Source organism: Anthonomus grandis, chromosome 7 (assembly GCF_022605725.1).
Source record: "Anthonomus grandis grandis chromosome 7, icAntGran1.3, whole genome shotgun sequence".
In the NCBI taxonomy this organism is placed as follows: Eukaryota; Metazoa; Arthropoda; class Insecta; order Coleoptera; family Curculionidae; genus Anthonomus; species Anthonomus grandis.
The window spans coordinates 14,013,629-14,038,554 of NC_065552.1; the positions used below are offsets into that span (position 1 = coordinate 14,013,629).

The 24,926-nt window shown below is 33.0% G+C and overlaps 1 protein-coding gene across 3 annotated transcripts; it reads right to left on the reverse strand.

Annotated features, from left to right (window-relative positions):
* Positions 1-8,300: 8,300 nt before the first annotated feature.
* LOC126738224 (transient receptor potential protein) lies at positions 8,301-22,773 on the reverse strand. 3 transcript variants are annotated; one of them, XM_050443453.1, is made up of 20 exons: positions 22,331-22,752; positions 20,239-20,383; positions 20,086-20,181; positions 19,882-20,024; positions 19,628-19,829; positions 19,389-19,559; positions 18,730-18,964; positions 18,521-18,673; positions 18,327-18,472; positions 16,642-16,748; positions 16,446-16,579; positions 16,254-16,377; positions 16,004-16,199; positions 15,757-15,924; positions 13,959-14,181; positions 13,576-13,905; positions 13,365-13,517; positions 13,275-13,312; positions 13,102-13,171; positions 8,301-8,814 (listed from the first exon to the last, which is right to left on the reverse strand). In XM_050443453.1, exons 1-20 carry the CDS (start codon positions 22,486-22,488, stop codon positions 8,393-8,395), a joined length of 3,414 nt encoding a protein of 1,137 aa, XP_050299410.1. In that variant the 5' UTR covers positions 22,489-22,752; the 3' UTR covers positions 8,301-8,392. The 3 variants fall into 3 exon arrangements, 2 of the variants coding, with proteins under 2 accessions (XP_050299410.1, XP_050299409.1); XM_050443452.1 differs by having other exon boundaries at positions 8,301-8,817; positions 22,331-22,747; XR_007661260.1 differs by lacking the exons at positions 8,301-8,814; positions 13,102-13,171; positions 13,275-13,312; ... (4 more) ...; positions 16,004-16,199; positions 16,254-16,377 and having other exon boundaries at positions 16,538-16,579; positions 16,642-16,752; positions 22,331-22,773.
* Positions 22,774-24,926: the final 2,153 nt, after the last annotated feature.

Below are 24,926 nucleotides of genomic sequence, written 5' to 3' on the forward strand. Positions count from 1 at the left end.
CGTTTTTTTGTTTGTTTTTACCTAGAAGTGATGTACCTTTCTAATAAAAATATTTTTTTAAATTTTACTTTTCGAAAGAGCTAAAAAAATTTCTTTTTGGACTTTTTACAACTTTAAAAATAAGTACCCTTAACTTTGATGCCATTTTTTTCTCAAAAATGTAAGACATAAGAGTGACCCTGTAGCTTAAAAACTTCTACGTTTCATACCGATTCCAGCAAGGCATGACTTAAATACATTATTTCTTATTGGCTAATTAATTTTTGAGTTTTTCAAAAAAGAGGCAAAAAAGAATTTTATGGCTAAATCAATATTTACCAATTTTTTAAAATAAATAATTGTGTTTTGTTGGGTTGGTGGATTGCAATAAGGTACAAAAAACGTTAGAAAATGGTTTATTGTTTTACATGATAGTTTTGCTATCATTTACAATAAGTGTTCAAAATGTCTGCCGCGAAATCTAATGCATAACCTCCATCGGCGTATAAAATTTCTCTTAATCATTTTGAATGAACGTTCATTTTGGGTAATTAATCTAGTTGCTGTAATTATTTGGTGGCGTAGCTCTTCCTCATTACGATTTTCCCTGGCGTATACCAACTCCTTAAAGTACCCCCATAGAAAAAAATCAATTGCATTGAGGTCGGGGGAGCGCGGTGGCCAACGAATTGTACCTCCCCGTCCAATCCAACGACCAAGGTAGGTCTCATTTAAAAACTATCTCACCTGAAGGCTGTAATGGGCGGGCGCTCCATCGTGCTGCAGCCACATTGATTGACGAATATTTAATGGAATATCCTGAAGTAAAACAGGTAAGTTTTCTTCCAAAAATCTCCTATAGATTTCACCATTTAATCTGGCTGGTAGTTCAAACGGCCCAATTAATGAACCGTTAAGAATGCCACTCCACATGTTCACACTAAATTGATGTTGAAAGCGGTCATTTCTAACAATTCTGGGGTTAAAATATGCCCAGTGGTGTAAATTGTGAATATTAAATATTCCCGCCCTCTGAAAACTAGATTCGTCTGACCATAAAATTTTGTTAAAAAATTGTGGATCCTGCCTATTGTGATGAAGCATTTCTCTACAAAATTCCACCCTCTTGTCATAATCACCCGGTAATAGATCTTGAACCCGTTGTTCATGATAGGGATGCAACTGGTTTCTTCGTAGAATGCGGTGTACTGTTGTTCTCGGAATACCAGACCGTCTTGATATGCGGCGAACACTAGTTGAAGGTTCCTCTAATGCCATTTCAATGATGTCATCTTCTGCCTCAGCATTTTCATCAGGTTTCCTTCCTATTCTGCGAGGATTTCCAGGAATCTGCCCCTCCACGTATGCGTTATGCACTCGTTGAAACACCCTGCAGTCAGGATATCGTTCACGATATTCCCTTTCAGCCGCTCGAGCGTTTCCATTACAAAAACCATAAACATAATGCATTTCTTCATACTCACGGACGGTATAAGGCATTATGTGTTCATTTGTATAAATAATACAAAATTGTATGTACTTAGCCAGTACCTGGACAACACAACACTACCTATTTTAAATTATTTTTAAATTTTGTTTACGACAAAAAACACGACAAATCAACATTCTTCAAAATAACCGCAGATAAATTGGTCAGTATTAGGAGTCGACATACTTATGTATTTGTAAACATTTTTGAGACACTTTACTATCTTAATTTTATTATTTTTTCGCAAAATAATAAAGCAAAATATTGATTTAGCCATGGAATATTTTTATTGCTTATTTCTTAAAAAAATAAAAATTTAATTAGACAATAAGAAATTTTAATAATCTATTCAAGTTGTACTTTGCTGGAATCAGTATGATTTAAAGAAGTTTTTAAGGTTCAGGGTCACTCGCATGTCTTATATTTTCTTCGCAAAAAAATGGCATCAAAGTTAAGTACTTATTTTTAAAGTTGTAAAAAGTCCAAAAAAATTGTTTTTCTAGTGCTCTTAAAAAGTAATGTTTAAGAAACATATTTTTGTTGGAGAGGCACATCATTTCTAGGTACAATAAAAAAAAAAACAGATTGTTTAATCAACTGTATAATTTTTTTAAAAGCTTTTATTTGACAAAGGTGCTGGAATTAAAAAAATACACATATATGGCTATAACTTTTAACCTATTCACAATTGAATAGCCTAGACGAAAAAGGGCCCATCTGTGCAGTTTGTCGAAAACCCGTTTTTTATGAATTCTGATTCCTTGTCAAAGTTGGCATATACCGAGTAGAAGAAAGGCCCACTAAACGTACTCTAAAATGGATTGAATCAGCTGTTTTTCTCTGCTGAGAAGAATAAGGGCCCATCTGCTACATTTGGGCCTTTCTTTCGCCAAGTTAAATACCCATAATTTGTGTTGATATTTGTAAACATAACCTTCAAATCATAATAATAACAATAAAATATCAGTGTGGTTTTTGGATTTTTGTTTCTTGATTCATATAATCATGGATGTCTTAGAAAATGAGGAAGCAAGTGTTATAAAATTGAAAAGAAAGAGGAAAATTGAAGAGTGGAAAAGTGTCAAAAATAAAAAGTTAAAGGCAAAAGGGGAGGAGTACATTGGTAAATCAGGAAGAAAAGCTGCTAGACAAACAGGTCAAAAATGCAGGTAAGTTAGGATTGTAAAGAATGTTGTATATAGTTTAAAATATATCTTATTTTTGTGTAGATGTAAACGAAAATGTCTTACATCATTCTCAAAAGAAGAGATGGCTCGTATATTGAAAAATTTTAATGAGATTGGAGATCATGGGGCCCAAAATGTTCACTTACAACCTCTTATTACAGTATCGTCAGTAAACCGAAAAATAAAGGGAGTGTTCAAGAAGAAGTTTAATTTTTCGTAAAAAGTGCATGTCGGTGAAAGGGTGTTATCTGTATGTCGTGAAGGCTTTGCCAGTTTGCATGGAATTGGAGTCAAGAGGGTGCGAAATATTGGAGCATGCAAGACTTTAGCCGCTGTGCCAACCGATAATCGTGGCAAGCACACTAACCGAAAAAACAAATTATCTGGTATTGTTGTTCAAAATATTGATGCACATATACTAAGTTTTCCATATTATATTGTGCACTATGGACCAAGCGGTGAGCGAAGAAGGTATCTGTCACCACAGCTGAGTGTTTTGAAAATGTATGAAATGTTTCTGGAAAAACATTACCCAGAAGTCCTACTCGACGCCAAACAAAATGATCTGAATTTCCAAAAATTGAAATGTGAAGTGAAATATTCTTTTTATCTACAGTATTTTCGTCACAACTACAACTACACGTTTGGTCGCCCTCGTTCAGATGTTTGTACTACGTGTTCAGAAATAGAGGCCAAAATTTCCTGCGAAAAAAATGGCGCATTAAGAAGAGGTTATGAAATAGATCTTAAGTTACATAAGAAAAAAGCAAAGCTATTTTATACAAAGATGCAAGAATGTTTGATGAAAGCTAAAGAAAATGAAGATACAGAAGTTCTCTGCTTCGACTTTAAACAAAATATTCCCTGTCCACATATGTGTACTAGTGATGTCTTTTATAAAAGACAACTTTGGTTGTACTGTATGTCCATTTACTCTGGCAAAAAAGCAAAGAGCATTATGTATACTTGGCCTAAAAATATTGCAAAGCGGGGCTGTAACGAAGTTCTCTCTGTACTTAACCATTACATAGAAGCATTCTTACCTAGCACTGTTAAAAAGTTATATATATTTACTGACGATTGCAGGGGCCAGAATCATAACCAAAACATGCTAAAATTTTGGCAGTCATTGGTACTTAATGGAAAGTTTAAAAATGTTCAGCATTTTTTTCCACAACGAGTCACAGTTTCCTGCCTTGTGACAGGCATTTTGCTGTTATAGAAAAAATAGAAAGAAAAAGGGAAGTAGTTGAATCGCCTTCAAATTGGAACAGCATCATAAGTACCAAATTTACCGTTGTTGAGCTTAAAAGCAATATGGTAAAGGACTTTGTAGCCGGATTGTCTGAACCGTTTTTTAAAAAAACCTTCACCACAAATAAGTTAAAGTTTCAAATAACCAAATACAAGTTCTTTGACTTTAAAGCTGAATCAAAGTACTTCATGTTTGGCAGGTTTTCTTTGAATGGTGTGTGTCCCGATGTATTTCGTCTTCTGAAACCTGGCGTTGAACGTGTCCCTATATTCGAAAAGCTTGCTTATTCTGCTGATATACCAATAAATGCCCTAAAACTACAAAACATCAAGGAGCTTTGCAAGTTTTTGAAAGATGAAAATGCTATCGCATTTTATGATACCTTGTCAGGTGCTACATGTACACACGAGGATGATCAGGAAGACCCTTAGCTCATGGAAAACATATTTCTGTATAAAAAAACGTAATTAGATTTTCAAATAAATATTTTTCATTTCCTGTTTTTCATTTTATTTTCTAGTAGTTATTTTGTAATCTTCAATAGATTATCACTTGGAAGAAAAAGGGCCCATTTTTAGAATTTTTGTAACCCTGTATATCCTGTAGACATATATTTTCAGAAAAAAATTTGGTGTAAAAACATTTTGAAATATGTCACAAATACATAGGTCAATTTCATATATTACATTTTTACTTTCTTTATCCGAAATACAATTTTTTGCATTTCCTGAAAAATCCACTTTTTCAAAGATGGGCCCTTTTTCATCTAGGTCATTCAATTGCATAACAATATAGGGGGTGATTTTGATTGTAAATGACTCCCTCTATCTCCTGTTTGATCCATCACTTTTGGGACACCCTGTATAACAGAAGGTTAAGAGCAGTACACTCTGCCACTATACATTGCGAGATAATCTTTGAGCTTATGAGAAACAGATTGACGTCGTGTAATGCTACAGTTCTTATACATAAATTCTGATCTTTTTGTACCATCCGTAGCGTCAAATGTAACCATAAGTATTCACAATCTGATTTTACATTATTTTCTCAGAAATCTTTGAATTTTAATAATGCTTTCTTGATAGGAAATAACAGATTGCTTGTTTAAACAAAATGTAAGGTTTTAAATGAAAAGTTATTAACATTTTTATACACCGTACTGAGAGAATCGAATTTTAGATATTATAAAATAGTATAGATTAGTGCTTATAAAGATTCTTAAAAAAAAGTATCTAGCACAAAATGTAAAAAAAAATTCATTATATCTTTAATATTCAAACGAACGTTCCATCTGTCAGAAATTTGTATGCTTGTTAGTTATATATTATATTAATAACAAAATGAGTTGCCATATAAATGATAAACTCTATAACTTCAAAACTAGATCAGCAGGAAGAATATTAGTGTTTTATTTTAACTTTTAAATATTACTGTAGTTTTTTTTTAAATAAAAAACGTAACAATTTTTATTAAAGAACCCAGCCCTACTTTAGGGGCTGTCCATAAACCACATAGCCATTGTGCATAGGGAGGAGGGGAGGTCGCCGAGAAACCACGGTGAGCTACGTATGGGGGAAAGGTGCCTTGGCCTGGACTACGTGGTGTTTAATTTTTTTTGCAGAATAAAAATTGGCGAAGAATTTGCGTTGATTGTGGCCTGTACTATGCATTAAAAAAGCAAAAGAATTTACATGTGAAAGTAGCACTCGGCAAATAATGACAATTGATGTGCGAAATAGACAGTATGCCCGAACCAATTATTAAGTGGTAAGATGACATTTTAAAAATCATTATGATGAAAAAGTCAAAGTTCACCATGTTCCAGTGGGGATCATGTATGTTTTTGTGGCTATATACTTGCTATTAACTCTTTGAAGTACATAGGGACAACATTTAACCCACCTATTATACAACTCTACATGTATGTTGGAGTAAAATTTAACTTACCTACAATTGTTTTTTCCCAGTAATGTACGTCGGTTTATTTATTAAACCGTCTGACTATATAATCATATAAGCCTTAGAGATTAAGCGTATAAAGTGCAGATATCGCTATATAACTGTTTTATACTAAATAACTTGAAATTATTGAGTTACTTACTTCTATATTCTGTATTTTTAACTATGGGTTAAATTTTGTCCCACTATACAAGTAAAGTTTTTTTTTAGGTAGGAGCAAATTATGGCAAGTGACCGATTTCCAGAACCATTACCTTTTAAGCTTATTGATTTGACCGAAAAGGATCTTTATAAAGAAATTGAGAATATTGAAAATTCGGACAGTGAATTTGTAGGCATTCAATCAGATATCGACTCGGATAATGATAGTTGTAATGGAAATGATGTAGACGAGCCAGAAATCACAAATAATTTATCAGAACCGGATAATATGGTAATATCATCTGATGAAGAACCGGAGGAATGGGACCCCGAAGACCTTATTCCACTGAGCGAATTAAAAACATTATTCAAAATACAGTGGAGTAAGAATAATAAAACGGTTCCACCTGTCCAATTTATGGACTGAATATTCAGGAATATTCAGGACTAGCCCAAGTCATAAAGGAACTAGATAGGGTGACACCATATAATATTTTGAAACTTCTGATTTCAGACAAAATTGTCGAACATATGGTGTTTCAAACAAACCTCTACGCAGAGCAAACTTGTCACAATTCCGGCAAAAGTTATAAGCCCACCGATAGTGTGGAATGCGTACATTTATTGGCATAAACTTACTAATGGGTATCAAAAAGCTGCCGTCATATCGGGATTACTGGAGAACAGATCCAATTTTACATGATCCCTATATTAGTAGACTAATAACTGTCCATCGCTTTGGTTGGCTCCTAAGTAATGTACATCTTAATGACAACAAGTTCATGCCCAACCGAAATTCCGATAATTTTGATGAGTTATATAAGGTAAGACCATTTTTAGAAATGTTGAAATCCAATTTTCAAGCCTGTCTACATCCTCGCGAATTTTTATCAGTGGACGAGGCTATGATAAAGTTTAAAGGCCGATCTACGATCAAACAATACATGCCTGAAAAGCCAGTAAAGAGAGGCTACAAAGTGTGGATGATAGCTGACAGCACTGGATATTGCTGGGATTTTAAAATATATTGTGGCAAAACTGGTCCTGTTGCAGAAAAATGTTTGGGTACCAAAGTAGTGCTTCAGATGACACAAAATTTAAAACACAGGTATCATAAAATTTTCTTTGATAACTTTTTTACAAATGTAGCCCTAATGAATCAGCTGTATCAAGAAAAGTTATATGCCTGTGGTACTGGTTCTTAGACATACCAGAAAAAATATGCCCCAATTTCTGGAAGATAAAGCAATGCACAGAGGTGACTGTTACTGGTACGTGAGTTCTACAGGACTTTCAGCATTTAAATGGCGCGATAAAAGAACAGTTTACCTTCTTTCAAATGATCACAACCCAGATGACAAAACTGAGGTCAAAAGGAAAGCGAAAGACGGCAGTGTAGAAAACATACATTGCCCAATAGCGCTGACTGATTACAATAAATATATGAACTCAGTAGATAAATTTGACCAAATGAGGGCAGTTTACGGCTCGACCGATAAAGCAAAAAATGGTGGCATAAATTCATATTTTTCTTTATTGATGCTGGTGTTGTTAATGCTTACGTGCTTTAGAAGTTATCTGAAGGGCCTAAAATGAACATGAAAGAATTTCGTTTGAATATTATAGAACATCTAGTTGCTGACAAATTGGTAACATCCTTCCCAACCAGAAACAATTAGACTTACTCAAAGTACACATCAGCCAGTACGAACCACTAGACGAAGATGTGCAGTCTGTAGTTCCAAGGAATTTGAAATACGCACAAACTGGACCTGCAGCGTATGTCAAGTTCCCCTATGTTTGGGAAAGAACAAGTCTTGTTTTCAGTCCTACCATACAAAATAACTTTAGGCAGTGGTATGGTGGGTGAAAATATGTACCATGGGTTTTTTAAAGAAAAAAGTAAAAAATTTGATATTTCTCAATGTTATGTTTTATTTTAGAGCACCTTGAATTAGTTTTTATGTTTTTTTGTTATAAATAAGAATAATTTTTTTTTGTACCACTTGGGTAAATTTTTACCATTTTTTCTGTACCTCAAAGAGTTAATGAATTTAGCTTTTTTTTAAATATTAGATTCGAGGATTTCGAATCTAATATTCGAATTAAATGCTCGGTTTTAGTAGATAATAGATAGTTATTTACGACTGCTGCATTTTCGGCATTAAATAGATTTTGTTAAGTAGTAGGTACATTTTAACTTTTTAGCTATTATAAAATGCGTAGTATTCTTTTAATAATTAATACTTCATTTCTTTTTGTACAAACTTAAATAAAAGGAAAACTACCATTATTGCATAACCGATTTATTTTCACATTGAACAATCAACATTGCATCTTTGAGTTATATTGAAACATTATTGCTTTTATTCGCAAAACTCCTTAAATCCACCCTGTACGTTTTTGCCCAGTCAATTTAGATCTCATAGAAGGTACACTAGAAGTACTTGCTTCAGCTTCCTCCACAGTTATTTTCACACTGTCACCTTTAGGTATTTCGGGTGCAGGAGCTTTGGCTACTTTTGTAGGAGCAGGTTTCAGTGACTGAGGAGGAGTCTCTGCTTCCTTTTTCGGAGCCACTGGTGGCTTTAGTGCACTGGATTTCAGCTCCTCTTTTGGTTTCATTTCTTCCTTAGTTTCTTGTGGCTCTTTTTTAGGAGCGGAAGATGGTGTGTCTTTAGGAGAAGTAGATACACCGGAACGTAACATTTTTAGGGAATCTTGGGCTTTTTGAAGAGTCTTTTCTTCAGCGTTCACTGGTTGTGTCTGAGTGGTGGTTTTAGTAGGAGTGCTGCTACGAGAAGCTTCTGAAATAATATTTATAAGATATAAATCATTCTAGATATAATGAACTTGTATTTAACATGATTCACAACATTTCAAAGGTTTTAAATATGCTAAAATTTATTATTAACGAATATTCTCAGATTACGAGACAGTTTTACGACTAACCAAAACTCTTTATTTTATTCTCGACGCGTGTTTCGCTAACGATGTTAGTATCTTCGGGAGAAGATTAAAACTAAGCTAAAACTTTTGTTAGTGGTAAAACTGTCTTGTGACTTGAGTGTCACACCAAAAGTTCCAAGAATAGGACGAATCTTCTCAATTTGAATTATGACACATTTGTTCTATCCATACAGGGTGGGCAAATAAAAGTGGCGGTATTTCAGGACATTCACATCTGGCAACTATGTTTTTTTTATTCTATTAAAAGTTGCCATTAGAAAATTATGATTTTTTTAAGATCTGTATTTAACCGCTAGTAACTAAAAATTAAATAGGAAAATTGTTGTTTCCTCCTACAACTTATGCTTTTGAAAATACTGTTAGAAAGTTTAGAAAATTCTCATTCATTATTCATCATCTCATACATCATTTTGGTTTATGGCTCATTGGCCAAAAAACTATAGTAGGAGTGGGAGAAGCTATTGAAAGTGGAATCATTAAAATAGGTGTAATTTCTAAACCACTTATTCCATTTTAGCAATTCAACATTTAATTACAAGATCAATGTAGCTGTTTTAAATGTCTGATCTCATTACTACTCTATAGTTCTTAATAAAAGAGTTAAAAGGCGCAATTTGTGATAATTCCATTAGTTTTTCATTTTACTCCAAAAGTTCAAATTAAACGGTATGTTTTTGACATATTTGAAAAATAGATAAAATTTAAGAAAACCGGACGATATTTTTGCGCTTTTTAAAGTTATAGGAAAATTTATGTACCGCCACCTAGCGTTAGCGTTTTAGAATATCTAATTAACATTACTATAGCTGTTTTCTCAAGCTGCTAATAAGATACAGCCTATTGCCATAATAAATAAATTAATACTTAAACTAATGTATCAAAGAATCGAAAGGAAAGTTATGTAATTTACTTAGAACATAGAAATAGATATTCCTTAATAATAATTATTAATTAATTTAATTATTTATTAGCGGGCTGTATGCAGAAGGTGTACTTTAGTCCGATAAAAGAAATCGAGGACAGAATAGAATACACAATTCACGTGTTCATGATAAGTAAAAAAAATAATTCACGTATTCTATAAAGAATGCCATTTTCGCGTTTACAGACTTTGCACCCATGGATGAATTGCACATAGTCTCAATTTGACTATGTCTATCCTGCAATCCATCTAAAAAGCTCTTTTCGTGGACGAAAGCACATTTTGTCATAGCGATCTTTTTAACTGCAACAACTCTCACGCGTGGGTCGTAGAAAATCCACATGTTGTTTGGGCTGACAGATTTCAGGTAGAATTCAGTCGGAATATTTGGACAGGTCTAAACAATGACAGATTGGTAGGTAAGTTATTAGTTTATCTTCAAGTTGTCTAACTACTAAATGCTAAGACCAAATAATGGACTCGATGAAAAAAACGAAAAATAATCATGTTCAAGGTTGGGTCATGGAAGATTAACAGATTGTGTTTAACGGGCACCTGTAAATAAAGTTTTTGCGTAATCGATTGTTGACATTGAATAATTGGACCAACGACTTGAAATGTGGTTCCAACATTATAGAAGCCCAGTACAGCCAACAACCCAACTATCATAACAGATGACTTGGTCGTCTGTGGCAGAAAACTGGTCCGCACGATCGCCAGACCTAAATCCACTAGATTATTTCCTTTGAGGACACGTTAAATCGATTGTGTATGATTCTCCAAGTATTGAGAAATTAGATGGGAGGGTGGCAACAGCCTTTGCAAGCGTCAACTGTCCTATATCTGAGCACGTCATGCCCACTTTATAACATGTTAACTAGGTTGTGTGGCAATGCGCAAGGAGGGCACTCCGAACATTTATTATAATTTGTATCCGTTTTTTTACAATTGTCTCCACGGATTTCATTGTAGTAGAGTTTTTATTAAGTAGAACTTATTTTTTTATGAAAATCAATTATAAATTTCGTGTACGGATTTACATGACTTGATGAAATGATCACTACTGGCAAACAAAACTTAAGGAATGACATGTGTAAAATCATGTAGTTATGGCAGTAGTATTATATTTTCCCTTTTTTTTTGTATCTAATTATTCTTTATACAAATTATAAAATATTGTGGCAATTAAGGTATTTTTTATGATGTTTATTTGACATGCAATGAACTATTTTGCTTGAAAGAAATGTTAAAAATTGGAAAGATATGAAATGAATGAGCTGACCGTTCCTTGTAAGGACTAATAATAATTACTGGATCATAGATAAAAAAATAATTATCTAATATGAGGAAATAATGTCTTTTAATATAATTAAGAGGAAAAAAAGCGCGCTAAGTAATCGGCAATTCGGCCGGCAGCGAAGGCTGATGATTAAACTTCTGATGCATGTTACTTCATAAATTTTTATTTCACTGAAAAGTAGTAAAGGATTTTTCGTACCTGCATTTTATGGAGAATATGCTATTTTATTATTCTCAACGAATTCTCGGATACTTTGTATTTAGATAGTATACTTTGTTGTAAAACAGTTCTCGCAAAATCGACGTTTGTTGAGAACAAAACCATGCCCATAGTTATTCTGAGTTATTTAGTGCTCTGACTTGATTTAGGCGTGATGCTCGAATACCATACAGACGCTCACATTTATATACAGTGAGGACACGCAAGTTAGAACAAATTCATTTAAAATTCAGGGGTGTGTTTAAAAAAAAACGTTCGGACACATTAATTTTTATTTTTTGTCACGATTTTTTTGATGATGAATTCATGTATGCAGAGTGGACCAAAAATGAGCTACGACTATCAACTTAGTTTTTTTTAATTGAAACACTCATTTTTTATTTTATTTTTTAATTCTGTATAAAATTTTAAGTATATTTTGTATACCATGTCCTATACCTAACCTCAATATTTATTAAGAAATTTGCGAATAAATTTTTTTATAACCATGATTTTTGGAACTGCTTAAAAAAACAAAACAAAAAAATTAAAATAAATGTTCCAATTGTTGACCATTAACTTCCTGACAATAACCAAGTCGATATTCAAATTCTTGTAATACTTTACTTATTGTTTGAGGCCGGATTTGTTGTATTTCGGCTCTAATTCTTTTTTTTAATTCTAAACTTTTAGGTCTATCAAAATAAACTTTAGATTTTAGATAACCCAATAGGTAACAATCCAATGGGGTTAAATCTGGCGACCTTGCTGGCTATTCAATAAACCCTCCCCTTCCAATCCATCTATTTGGGAAAAGGTTGGTAAGGTAATCTCGTACTGTTCGCGAATAGTGTGGGGGGGGGGGGGGCGCCATCCTGTTGGAACCATATCGAATCTGCCAGTATAAATGGATTTTCACCATCTGGATAAAGTGCAATTGAACTAGGTACTATCTGATTTTGAAGCAATTCTACATATTTTTCAGAGGTAAGTGCGCCCTCAATAAAGTAGGAAACCCCAATTGACATGCCCACAATACCTGTCCATACGTTTAACTTCTTGGGAAATTGTGTGTGAGTTTCCATACTCCAGTGTGGATTTTCTGGTGCTCAATAATTTTGTCTATTTACAGAACCATTAAAAAAAAATTTGCCTCGTCGGAACAAACAATCTTACTTAAGAGTTGTGGGTTTGCATTACATTTATTCATCATTATTTCACAAAACTCTATTCTGCGTATGTGATCATTTTCAATAAGCTCCTGAATTAAATGAATTTTATATGGATACCATTTATTCCTTTGCAAATATTTAATTTATAAACACATGACTTACTAACCGACTGATCTGCAGCAACTTGTCGAATTGATTTATGTGGATTTTCTTGTAAATCGAGCAAAATATCTAATCTAAACTTCGACCTGTGTTCGAGTCTTGTCGCCGTCCTACCATATCATCAAAATTTCAATTCTTTGTTTTTCAGTTAAACGCGCCATACTTTTAAACTTCGCAACTGCACTTGACACTTACTGACATTTACCTAACGTTAACCAGTTGCAAAACAGTTGTGATGTTCACATGAAAAAAAAATTATAATTACATGGGTTAAATCGATAAGTTACATATGCAAGTCTAACTTATTTAGGCATATTAGCATTTTCTATTATGAAGTTAAAAAATCTAAATAACCTGATTAGCCTACCTGGACTAAGACCAGTTTCCTTAAGAGGTTGAAGAAGTGGAGTTGTTGTATTTTGGTCCTTATTATTTTTCTGAAATTAGAAAATAATTGGAATTTATTGAGTCCTTCCTATTATAAGATATCTTAAAATGTAATGTTTTTGTAAAAGAAAAGTTTTAATGCATTATACTTACCGGAGATGACGCATCTATTTGAGAACCAGTTGTAGTACCTGAAACAACCAAATATGAACATATGCCAAAAAGCTTACGCAATATATTTACCTCCTTTAAACTTAACTACGGATTCTCTTTTTCCATCTTTTTTAACTTCTTCACTTTCAGATTTCTTGTAGTCTTCTTCTATTTTCTTTGACATAAATTTGGCATATGCCACTCTTGCACCTCTAGGTACTTCGACAAGCTTTGGATTATATTCTAGAAAGAAAAAGGTTATGAAAGCATGCATATGCGTGATTTTTAAAATCTAACCAACCTATAAGCTTATTATCTTCAATATTAACTGGTTTATTAGCATTGGCAATAATATGTTTCCTTATGCTTTGTCTTTTTTGCCGGGATTCTTCAGCCTCTTGAGCAGATCCAATAGGATTACTGGGATGCGTATTTTTCCTTACCAGTTCATTCCAATCTTTTTTCTTCGCTTTAAAAGTAGTTCGTCTACCCAGAACTTTGGCGATTTGTCCGAAGACATTTTTGGGTTCATCTGGATTAAGTTGGATTTCGTTTACTATACCTTCGACGATGCCGATATGGAAATCTTTCAAGAGACGCCTTTCCATTACTTTCCCCTTTTTACCGGAAACTAAATATACATATTTTTTTTATCTGCTTATTTTATACAAAGTGCCTAATTACCTTGCGATTCTTCCAAGGAAATCGTCGGTGTTTTCATACCATTCTTTCTCAAAATATCAATTAACTCATATCTTAGCGTGGAGATATCCTGTCTGATTTCCATGACGTCATCTTCGGTAATTCCAAAATCATCTCTTTTTCTTTGTTCTGCTGTTACGTACCTTCTAACTAGTAATTTCATAACTACCTCGTGTTTTTCTCTTGCCGCCTCCCTAGATTTCATCTGTAATTTTGTTTTCATATTTATAATAATATGAATTCATTACTAATTATTTAAATAATTTTTTGTCTTCAGAGATTTTTTTTTCGTTTTGCGAATGGTTAACAGACAAAAGCATTAATACTTTAATATTGACGGCAGAAAAAAAGTCACCAAGGTTCAAGTAAAAAATATCTAAGTATCATAATGAAATACATAGTTTCTTCTTTAAGGATACCATAACTATTTTGGCCAAGCCCTGGGTTAAAATATTCAATTTTAGAAACTTAATTTTCTTTATTTTTATATACGTATAAAAGTATCTCGTATTATATTAGCAATTGTTTCTCGGCTTACAATGGTATTATGAGAGATTGCAACTTAGGTAACCCGTTTAATAAGGAAAAGAGTATTTTAGAAAAGCTGTGATTAAAGGACGACAAGTGTAAGAACTATTATGTCTGTTAGCAAGATAATGTCTAGTAATATTCGATTATCATAATGGTTTTGACCGTTTTCTGAATTCTATCTTGATTAGCAGTTATCGTTTTAGTGGACACATTAATATTGTACTCTCTGGAGGCAAGATAGGTAGGTACTTAATGTCAATATGCAAAATCATTAAAGTTTTACTTTTTTATGTTAATGCTCCTTCAAGAACTTCATAATCAACATTATAACTATAAGTAAATCAGAGTTAGTTTGTAACTAACAAACTAACTTTGTTATTCTGGTAACCTATATATCAGATATATGTGATTCAATAAAAAGGATGTAGAGAAAATTAACAGCTTTTGTTTCTAAAAGGATGATCAAGTTTACCATTCGAGAAAACTGGCATTGAAGCGCTTCTCCAAAGATGTCAATTTTAAAATGTACATAAATGCTGTCAGTTGTACTATATTTTATATAAAATTGAATGAACATTATTATAATAAGATTAATTTTAGTGTTGCAAAGCTTTTTTTAATAAAAATAATTTTTTGTATTTTTTACGTCTTAATCTAATTCTGACTTTACAAAATGATTTATTTATCCAAATTATCCCCTTTTAAAAATTAATACGTTCCTGGAGTAAACTTGCTTGTCAGTTAAACTGAAATCTGATGCGTGCGTGTAGTTCACTATCTTTACTCTTACGTATTTGTAAAGTTTAGTAGATTGCTAAATTGCTTTGTAAAGCTTATCTTGGCAGAAGATGTCGTTGGAAAGATAGGAATAGCGAACGATTAGATACCACCTTTAACTGTTCTCACTCAGTTACAGTTTCCAGGTACCTGCATCAGAGAATTGGACTAAAAAAGATGGAAGAAACGAAAAAACGAAAAAAAGATCGGAAAGAAATTAAAAATGATCTTTCAACCTTTTTCTAAAATTGTATATTTTGATTTCTTCTATTAGATACCGATTATGATTGTCACTTTCGGCTCGGACACCCCACGAACAAAAAACGCCCTATGGGCGAATTTATAGCACGTAAAGGGATCCATTTCTAAAATATTACAGTATTATGTATCCTATGAAACCTACTTGTCCTCGTTATGATCAGTAATGTCCCTTTTGTTCCTTTACCAGCCCTTGCATTAAAATCATACACACCTTAAAGCTTGCTGTACTTGGCTTGCTAGCTTTAACACACCCCATTTTCTTTAAAACAATTGCTGGGGTTGGCATAATATTAAAAGGAGGAGGAAGCGAGTCTCCATCATCAAAGTAACCAATCCATAAACGACTTCGAGCAAATTTCCACTCTGTATCTGATCGCTCCTAAAGAAATGTTTTGATATAGTTATTTCTAAAATATAACTACATTTTCACGGTTTTAGGCTTTAAATTCTATGCTCACCGAAATTATCTGGTAAGAATTCGACATCATAGCAATCAGCATGTTAAGCAAAACAATGATGTTGATAACAGAATATGAACCAAACATGAGCAAAGCCCAAAACCTTGTAAACCCTTTGATACCTGTCAGCTCAAAGGTCATGAGATCCACTAAGCCAAAACTTGCCCAAAATAGGGATTGGGAAGTCTCGAACAAGCTGCAAGGTTATAATATACAATTGATAGTAACCATTTTAAGAAGTTAATTTTACTTTGCATATCGTCTCCATATACTGCAAGCCTTGTCATTATTGTCATAATCAGGTAATCCGCTGGGCAAGTGGTAGCATTTGTTCTTCTCTAGTTCTGCATAGTACCATAAGAGCTGATTAAGCCCTAAAATCCATATCTATGTTGTAATGAAATAGGACGCATCTAGAAGCATCACCAAATTATCTACTTACCGCAGCCGAATGCAAAAAGCACAAGGGTGTAGATAAAGAAGAACTTTACAATGTCGATAATCATTCGTCCAAGCGAAATTTGTAATGGCCCGAGGTGAGGATTGACGCTAAATATGTGAACTAACTTAAGAAAGCTAAAATAAATAAATATGCAAAAAGCTGAAAAAGTGATAATTAAAATAAAATATTATCATACCTGAAAATCATTCCTGCAGCAAAAGCACCCTCGGATAATAACATTGGCTCAAAAGAATCCCACTCTTCTCTAGGGTACCAAGTCGGTTTACCTATTCGATCATCTCTCTAGCTCAAATTAGAATATATTTTTAGCATTTGTCTACAGCATATTATTAAATATATACAGGTTAGGGAATTGAAGATTACGCATTGTCCAAAATAATGACAACACCGCTTCCTTTTGTGGATGAGCGGCCGCCTCCGGTCGTCTGATAGGCCTATCTGTCTGTCATAGCATGTCTCATTTTACACTGTGACTGCACGCTGAACTGTTGAGTTTTAAAGTGCTAATATTTTGTTTTGAACTTATTTTGGCTGATCTACTTCCAAAAGAATTAAAATTATTAAATGGTTATATAGAGGCAATTCGGCAGTAAAATGTAGGGATTTGTTTTTAATTACATTCAATTACGACCGATTCCTTGATCTTGTGATTTCAAATTTTGCAACATCTTTTTGTCGTCTTGATTGTCGCCACACTAATGTGCAAGAACCTTCTATCTAAAAAGTCCAGGTACAAGAAAAACTGGAAAATATGATTTATAATAAGTAGATTCACCACGATCAAGTAGAAATCTTGGACAGAAAATAGTTAAAACTGTTACCAGTATTTGAAAAATAATATGAATAGAACAACAAGTGTTTTAAATATTCCAAAACTCAGAAGATATTTTTTTGTGAAACCATGATGGAAAAAGCAAACGAAAATTATTTTTTTTACAAAATATTCTATTTTCCGATAAATCTTATTTTCTGTCGCATGAGAAACACAATCCTTCCGATGTTCTATATTAGTCTCGCGGAAATTAACATAGAAGTTTTCAATTTTTCTAGCCCAAACGTTTACTAATTGAATGTTAGGACTGGTATTTTAAACGACCATATGATAGAGCCATTTTTCTGTCCAAAAATACCTTAAGTTGCTGCAAAACAAAGTTCTTCGTGTCACTCAAATCCTCCTTGACTTAGACGTGGGATTTCTAACAAGATGACTGTCCAGCGGGACAATTATTATCCGGTTATGATAAAAGAATTATAACCTTAAAGAATCTTTAACAAATACTTTTCGTACCCTCTTGTTAGTGGGACTGGCGATATTAAATTAAATTTTCTGGTAGATTCCCAGATTTGTCCTCAAATTATTTTCATTTTCTGGCATTATCTTAAGGAGGCAATTTGCAAAGGAGATTTCAGTAGGCAAATATTCCTCTACATTTATTGATCTACTAGAACGAGAAAATGCGGTTAAATGTGCCTGTTCCATTTCACCAGCAACTCTTTTGGAAGTACGAAACGCCTTTTATGATCGGTGGGCTTAAAAAACATTGTAAAATTACGTTTCTATGTGTGTTGTACACTGATGTATGTAACGCCTGCATCAGAAAAATATTTTAGAAATAAATTTAAAATAAATTAATGAAATAAAAATTTAGAATAATAAAACGTAATATTTTGCAAGATTTTATTGAAGTAATATAGTTACTCCCATCAAAGTTAGACTTTTAGTAACGTTGTATTAAAAAACAATGACGTAACAAGCGTTTAGCAGAGCATACGAAATGCATGCATGCGCGGTGTCATATTTCGCCTTTAAGCACCTCTCTATACGTAATGATTCCCTAACCTGTATACAAAATCACTTACCCAGCAAACATACCAAGACGTTAGTCGTAAGGATAACCAAATAACGTAAAAAACATTAGTAATAAAATCCACGATATTCCACAAGTCGGAAATATACTCCATTATTCCATCGGACCACAGAGATTTCATTTCGGACCAGATTAGACCTAAATTTAAACAATTATCACAATTTCTTAGACATTTGTTATACTTACTTATAACATATAATATGACTCCACATTCTGCCAACCCGAATAGGGCACCGCGCTCTTTCCTTTTCCATTCTTTAACCATATCTTGCATCCAATCCGTGCCAAACCATTCTAAAGCTAATACTTCGACCCTTTGGGACGCAGCACCTAATAACACTAAATCAAAATTTAGTTATATTGGTTGAAACACAAAGTTAATGTAGAGTACTTACTTAAAAACAGGCCATATGATGCAGAATGTACTATGAACTTAACAAAAGGTTTTTGCATAAACAGTCCCATTTTAGAGTTGGGAGCCATCATGTAAATCGAGCAATATACCGGAAACATGGCTCCTAACTTTGCTACTTGTATGCCTTGCCCGATCATGTTTTTTCTTCTGAATCCAGGTAGGCCTTCATACCAGATTGCTGCAAGAAGTTGTTGCACACTTGGGTGTGCAATGAACTAAAAAAATAATTAAGTAGGTAACTGTATAGATGTATAACAAATCTTCACATAAAAATGAATTCAACTCTTAAGTTAGCAACTGTAGCTTTTATTAAAAAATATATAGTATATCAACTCAATCCCCACACAACTTTAACATCGCCTAAAATGCTGCTAATTGTGTCCAAGAAAAACGTTTTATTAGGACTCTATTTATCACCGATATGAGAGGAGTTTAATGCTAAAATCAACTTCACCCACCTTTCATTAAGAAGAATTCACTATTTTTTTAATCTATTCATAAAAACAAACATCAACTTTAAAGGTTTAAATAATGAGTTCATAAAATAATCAGCAAACATCCTTATTTAGCTACCCGCTTAGGTCCAATCACCTATCTACTTATTTTGGGTGGTAATAAATGTAAATGTTTTCTTTGTACCTTCTTTTGTTTGTACTTGATTGCTAACTTTAACCTTTCTAATGTTTGTCGTTCACCGGAAACCCACACATCGCCATTTGGATCGTAGTTTAACATTATTTCCAATTCAGAAGACGTTCTTGCATGATCTAATAGTGACGTCGCAAAATTTTGAACCTGGCTTCTCATTTCCTAAAAATAAATATAATTAATATAATCAAAAAACGGCTAAACAATTATTGTATTTATTGATTATGTACGTTGTATTCAGCTCTGAATTCCGTTTCCATCCTACTTAACCTCCTTAAATCCCAGCTTAATTCAAAAGCAGTTAGAAGCGGATCACTAGATGATAGACAGATCAAGGACGGAGATGACAGCGCTCTGTATGCATTAATACGACTTTGAGAATGTCTTAGAGAATCTGCTTTCGAAGAGTGAACGCAGTCGTCGCAGCCGCATCTAAAATAATTATTTATTGTAATACTAATGAAAATTATCGTGAGTCTCTTACCTGACATCATGAGGCATCGGTAAAGTAGCTCCTCTATCCAAAAGAAGCTTAATGATTTCATAGTTGTTTTTGTGAGCTGCTAAAATTAAAGGAGTAATGTCGGACGTAAAGGAGGCACCTGATCGATCAACTTTTTCCCAACTCTAATGTAATATTTAATATATAAGTGAACCTAGTATTAAGTAATGTATTTGTTGCACTTACATATGCTTCATTCTCTTTATGATTCGACTCTTCCCAATTTAATAAAACTTCGACGGCCTCTACGTATTCTTCTTTAATGGCATGCAGTAATCCATCCTTTATTTACAGTAATATTGAAGTAATTTTAAATATTAATAGATTATGTGGTCATACCTTAACCTTGATGCCCTCATTTAGTAATAATTTTATAAGTTCAATATTTTCATTTTCAATTGCCGCAATGAGTGCAGATCGATTTAAAGGATCGACACAGTTGATATCGAATTCTTCCGGAGTATTTTTATACTGGTCGATTATTCTGAAATAATAATCGTAACTCTCGCATGCGCCCTGACATAATTAATTAACTCTGATATATAAATAATAAATATATAAATAGATAAAATCATATTAATATAGTTAACTAACGTTGATTTTTGCAAAAGAAATAAAAATCTCTGAGACTGTTTAACAAAGCATGTATATTTTCTTAAAGAATTTATCGCAATACTTCATATTTTTAAACTTAATTCTTAACAGTACAATATATATACCGGGTGGTGCATCGAAAACGAAACAGAGCCAATTACGGGCAGTCCATTAACTTTTTAAAAAAACGCTCGGACCCGTCGATTTTATTTTCGAGGGGGACACTTAATAATCACAAAATCACTTTCCCACCTACAACCCCCTAAGCGGGGGTGGCACTACCCCTAAAATCTTAAATGGGAAGGGGGGTCGAGTGATACCCAACACCCACTCAAAGACAGAGGTAGAGGTGTGTACCCTTGTAAAGAGATTTAAAAGACCTTTCCAATGAGGTATCACTCTACCCCCTTTCCCATTTAAGATTTTAGGGGGAGTGCCACCCCCGCTTAGGGGGTTGGGTGGGAAAGTGATTTTGTGATTATTAAGTGTCCCCCTCGAAAATAAAATTGACGGGTCCGAGCGTTTTTTTTTAAAAGTTAATGGACTGCCCGTAATTGGCTCTGTTTCGTTTTCGATGCGCCACTCGGTATATACCTGGGGTTTCGAAAAGATTAAGGAGTCAACCCGAAAAACTTAAAGAGGTGGTAGGGAAGAAAATATTTTTATTTATTAACCGTATTTTCGCGAATGAGCACTTTGGGCTGTAGAGAAATAAAAGTTGATATCTGTGACTTTCCGCATTAACTTAGTCATGGTCTACTTTCCTTTAAATATAGAGATTGCACCGCCAAAACCTTTGGAATATTCCGGGAAGCATTTTTACACGACTATCCTTACTAACTGGTATTGGAATATTAATAATTGATAGAGTAGGTAGTCCTCTTTACATACACAAGAGAAATATTAACACCATAGTTTTCTTTAATTAGTCTGACAAAGCCGGTGAGGAAGCATATATTTATGAGGTAAATGTTATAGGCTTTAGAATTTGATAGACATAAGTTGTAAGATTCTGTAATATAAACATCAAACATAATATAAAGTCTCGTGAAGCTCTCTTTGCTGGCTCAAGCTCAACGAATTGCATTTAGCTAACTTTTGTAAAATATATTCATATTTCCTTATACAAAAAATAATTCTTTAACAATAATTCTGAATAAATTAAACTCTAACTCAGCAGCTGTAAAACGATTTCCGTAAACAGACATAGTTGAAGAACGAAAGAACAAGAATCGCATAATATATAATTTTTTTAAAAGAAAATACCGATGGCTGTATCATAGTTTTAGCCTAACAATTGTTTTTTTGTTAATGGACAGATACGCTTTCCAGCCCAAAGAACCATTAAATATTAGCTCCAAAGTCTGCACTTCATTTCGCAACGCTTTTATTATTTACGTTCCGTACTTACATTAATAGTTTTTTAATTTATATTGATTGACAGCCTATATTGATTGAGCCTATCCTTCCTTAGTTTAGACACTTTATTTTGCCTTCAACACCGAAGGTATTACAAAATCCGTTCATCGGTAATCCTTTTGGATTTCTTTCTTTGGGTTTCAGATTGCCTTGAAGAATCTAATAAGCAAAATCACCCGAACTAAGTTATTAAGGTTGAGATTATAATATTATATATTCATATGTTTACTTTTCAAATTTAAAGCTAAAACCTTCCCGGAAGCATTGGTGGTCCCAATGAGCTGATTTGAAAAACCATTCCGCTGCTTTTTTAATTTAAAATACTGATTGCAATATTTAAAGCGTTCGAATAGTAAAAACGTAAGTTTTTTACTATACGATACTGTATTCCTGAATAAAACTAAAAACTAATTCTTACTTTTTAACTGTTGCCAAGTCTCCTCTTTCTGCATGCAATAAGAAAGTCTTCTCAATCTGTGAGAGCGGCCTTTCGATTGGGTCGTTTAACAATACCGCGGCATCCAGCTCTTCATTGGACTTTTCAATAAGATTCTCTCTTGATTCGGTACTCTTCATTTTTTAAACCAACCGTATAATAAATCATTGAAAAATAGTAACTTTTGCCTTCTCTTGCACCTGACACAAAATAACTCACAATAAACTTGACATAATAATAGAAAATCGGAAACATGGCAGAATGAATACCTTCAAGTCCGATCGATTTAATTTTAATTTGATTAAAATGTTACTTGATAGCCGTAAGGTCAGATCGGCAATATTTACTGCCGTAGTCTTTTTTATCCCATGGGAAATTTCAAGGGAAATAGGGCATTCAAGGACTCATTTAAAACGGTCTTATCATTATGCAAATGTAAAAGTTGAACAGTGAATAATGAAAATAAATTTTCAATTATTTAAGAGGTATTCTAAAATAAGGTAATTTGCTTATGAACTAATTTTCAAATAAATAATCGTATGCATGTTTCTTAGCTTCTTGCAGAAAATTATAATCATACAATAGTATATATAGCTGCCCGTTTGCTCGAATGTTTACTTTTTTTAATGTGATATATTTCAAATAAATATCCAAGTGAATTATTGTTGAATGAGCACTCTACAGGGTGTCATTGAAATGGTGTAAAAAAATTCGGGGGGTGATAGTACTCCTAAAAATTTTAAAAAAAGTTCCTATAACTATAGGGTGGAAAATGCATATTAAGGGAGTTAGGGGCACTGAAAGGGTAAATTTAAAAAACGGTTTTTTGAAATTGTAGGCTTAAAAAACGAGATAAAATTTCGAAAAAAAATCATCTGCCATAAATTTTGACCCAAAATCAAATGGTGATACTGAAAAATAATTTGGAAAATCGGAAAGGGTAGTTTTTGCAAGGGTAGGGGGTTAATTCGTGAATAACTTTTTTTAGGTTATTTTTTTCGCAACGTGGGTTCATTTTTTAAAAACTACATACTTTTTCCTACAAAAAAGGTACTCTTGTTGCACATCGCCCAGAACGATGGTTTTCGAGAAAATTGAAGGCAAAAAGTTTGCTCTGATGGGCTGCTAACTGGTTAAACAACATAAACTTATGAAAGTTATGGGGTTTCAAAAGTAAACAAGTAGTTATTAAATAATTAATTGAAAAATCTAAATTTCATGATTTTTAAAAAATCGTATTGCTTTAAAAAAAACGAAATAAACCAATTACCAAAATTCCTTATTAAATGCATACTTATTTGATTCATTAGCCTAGTTTACACCGCGAGTACCAAATATTCAATACGCGGACCCAATTCCCTATTCTCAAACTCAACGTGCGCGAGTTGACAAGTTTACACTTAAATTATTCCAAATTGTGACTTAATAGGTTTGAGAATATGTAGAGGTTTTAGTCCGCGTACTGAATATTTGGTACTCGCGGTGTAAACTAGGCTAATGAATCAAATAAGTATGCATTTAATAAGGAATTTTGGTAATTGGTTTATTTCGTTTTTTTAAAGCAATACGATGTTTTAAAAATCATGAAATTTAGATTTTTCAATTAATTATTTAATAACTACTTGTTTACTTTTGAAACCCCATAACTTTCATAAGTTTATGTTGTTTAACCAGTTAGCAGCCCATCAGAGCAAACTTTTTGCCTTCAATTTTCTCGAAAACCATGGTTCTGGGCGATGTGCAACAAGAGTACCTTTTTTGTAGGAAAGAGTATGTAGTTTTTAAAAAATGAACCCACGTTGCGAAAAAAATAACCTAAAAAAAGTTATTCACGAATTAACCCCCTACCCTTGCAAAAACTACCCTTTCCGATTTTCCAAATTATTTTTCAGTATCACCATTTGATTTTGGGTCAAAATTTATGGCAGAGGATTTTTTTTCGAAATTTTATCTCGTTTTTTAAGCCTACAATTTCAAAAAACCGTTTTTTAAATTTACCCTTTCAGTGCCCCTAACTCCCTTAATATGCATTTTCCGCCCTATAGTTATAGGAACTTTTTTTAAAATTTTTAGGAGTACTATCACCCCCCGAATTTTTTTACACCATTTCAATGACACCCTGTATAAGAGTTTCGGTTAATTGGACATAATTTCTTTATGTCTTTATAATAAAAGTTATATATTCCTATAATTTCTTAGAACATATTAAACAAAGATGAGATTCGTATACTCTGATACCTTCGTAACCAAGGTAGGTATACCCTACAAGATTTTAAAATTTAAATCGGCCTATTTCAGAAAATATTAAAAAAATAAATAATTTATACGTATTATAAAATGCTTTATCAAGGGAACAATTAGTAAGTAAATAAGAAACAATGAGAAAAAGAAAGTTATAAATTATTCAATAAGTGCAGCAGAATATAAATCTAAAAAACCATTAAACACTCTCAAATGGAAGTACATATTTCTACTTTATAAAATGATCATAAAATAATATTTCTATGTGTATAGTTTGAGTAATTTGGGTTTAGAAAAAAATATTTCAATCATAGAAATAAGCTATTACTCTTTTCTA

Bases quoted from the DNA above. Each gene is read 5' to 3' on its own strand.
- LOC126738224 (XM_050443452.1), bottom strand. From the start codon at position 22,488: ATGAAGAGTACCGAATCAAGAGAGAATCTTATTGAAAAGTCCAATGAA. The intron at 20,182-20,238 runs GTATGACCACAT...CTGTAAATAAAG, and splicing joins ATGAGGGCATCAAGGTTAAG to GATGGATTACTGCATGCCAT. The intron at 13,172-13,274 runs GTAAGTATAATG...TTCTAATTTCAG, and splicing joins AAATAGATGCGTCATCTCCG to AAAAATAATAAGGACCAAAA.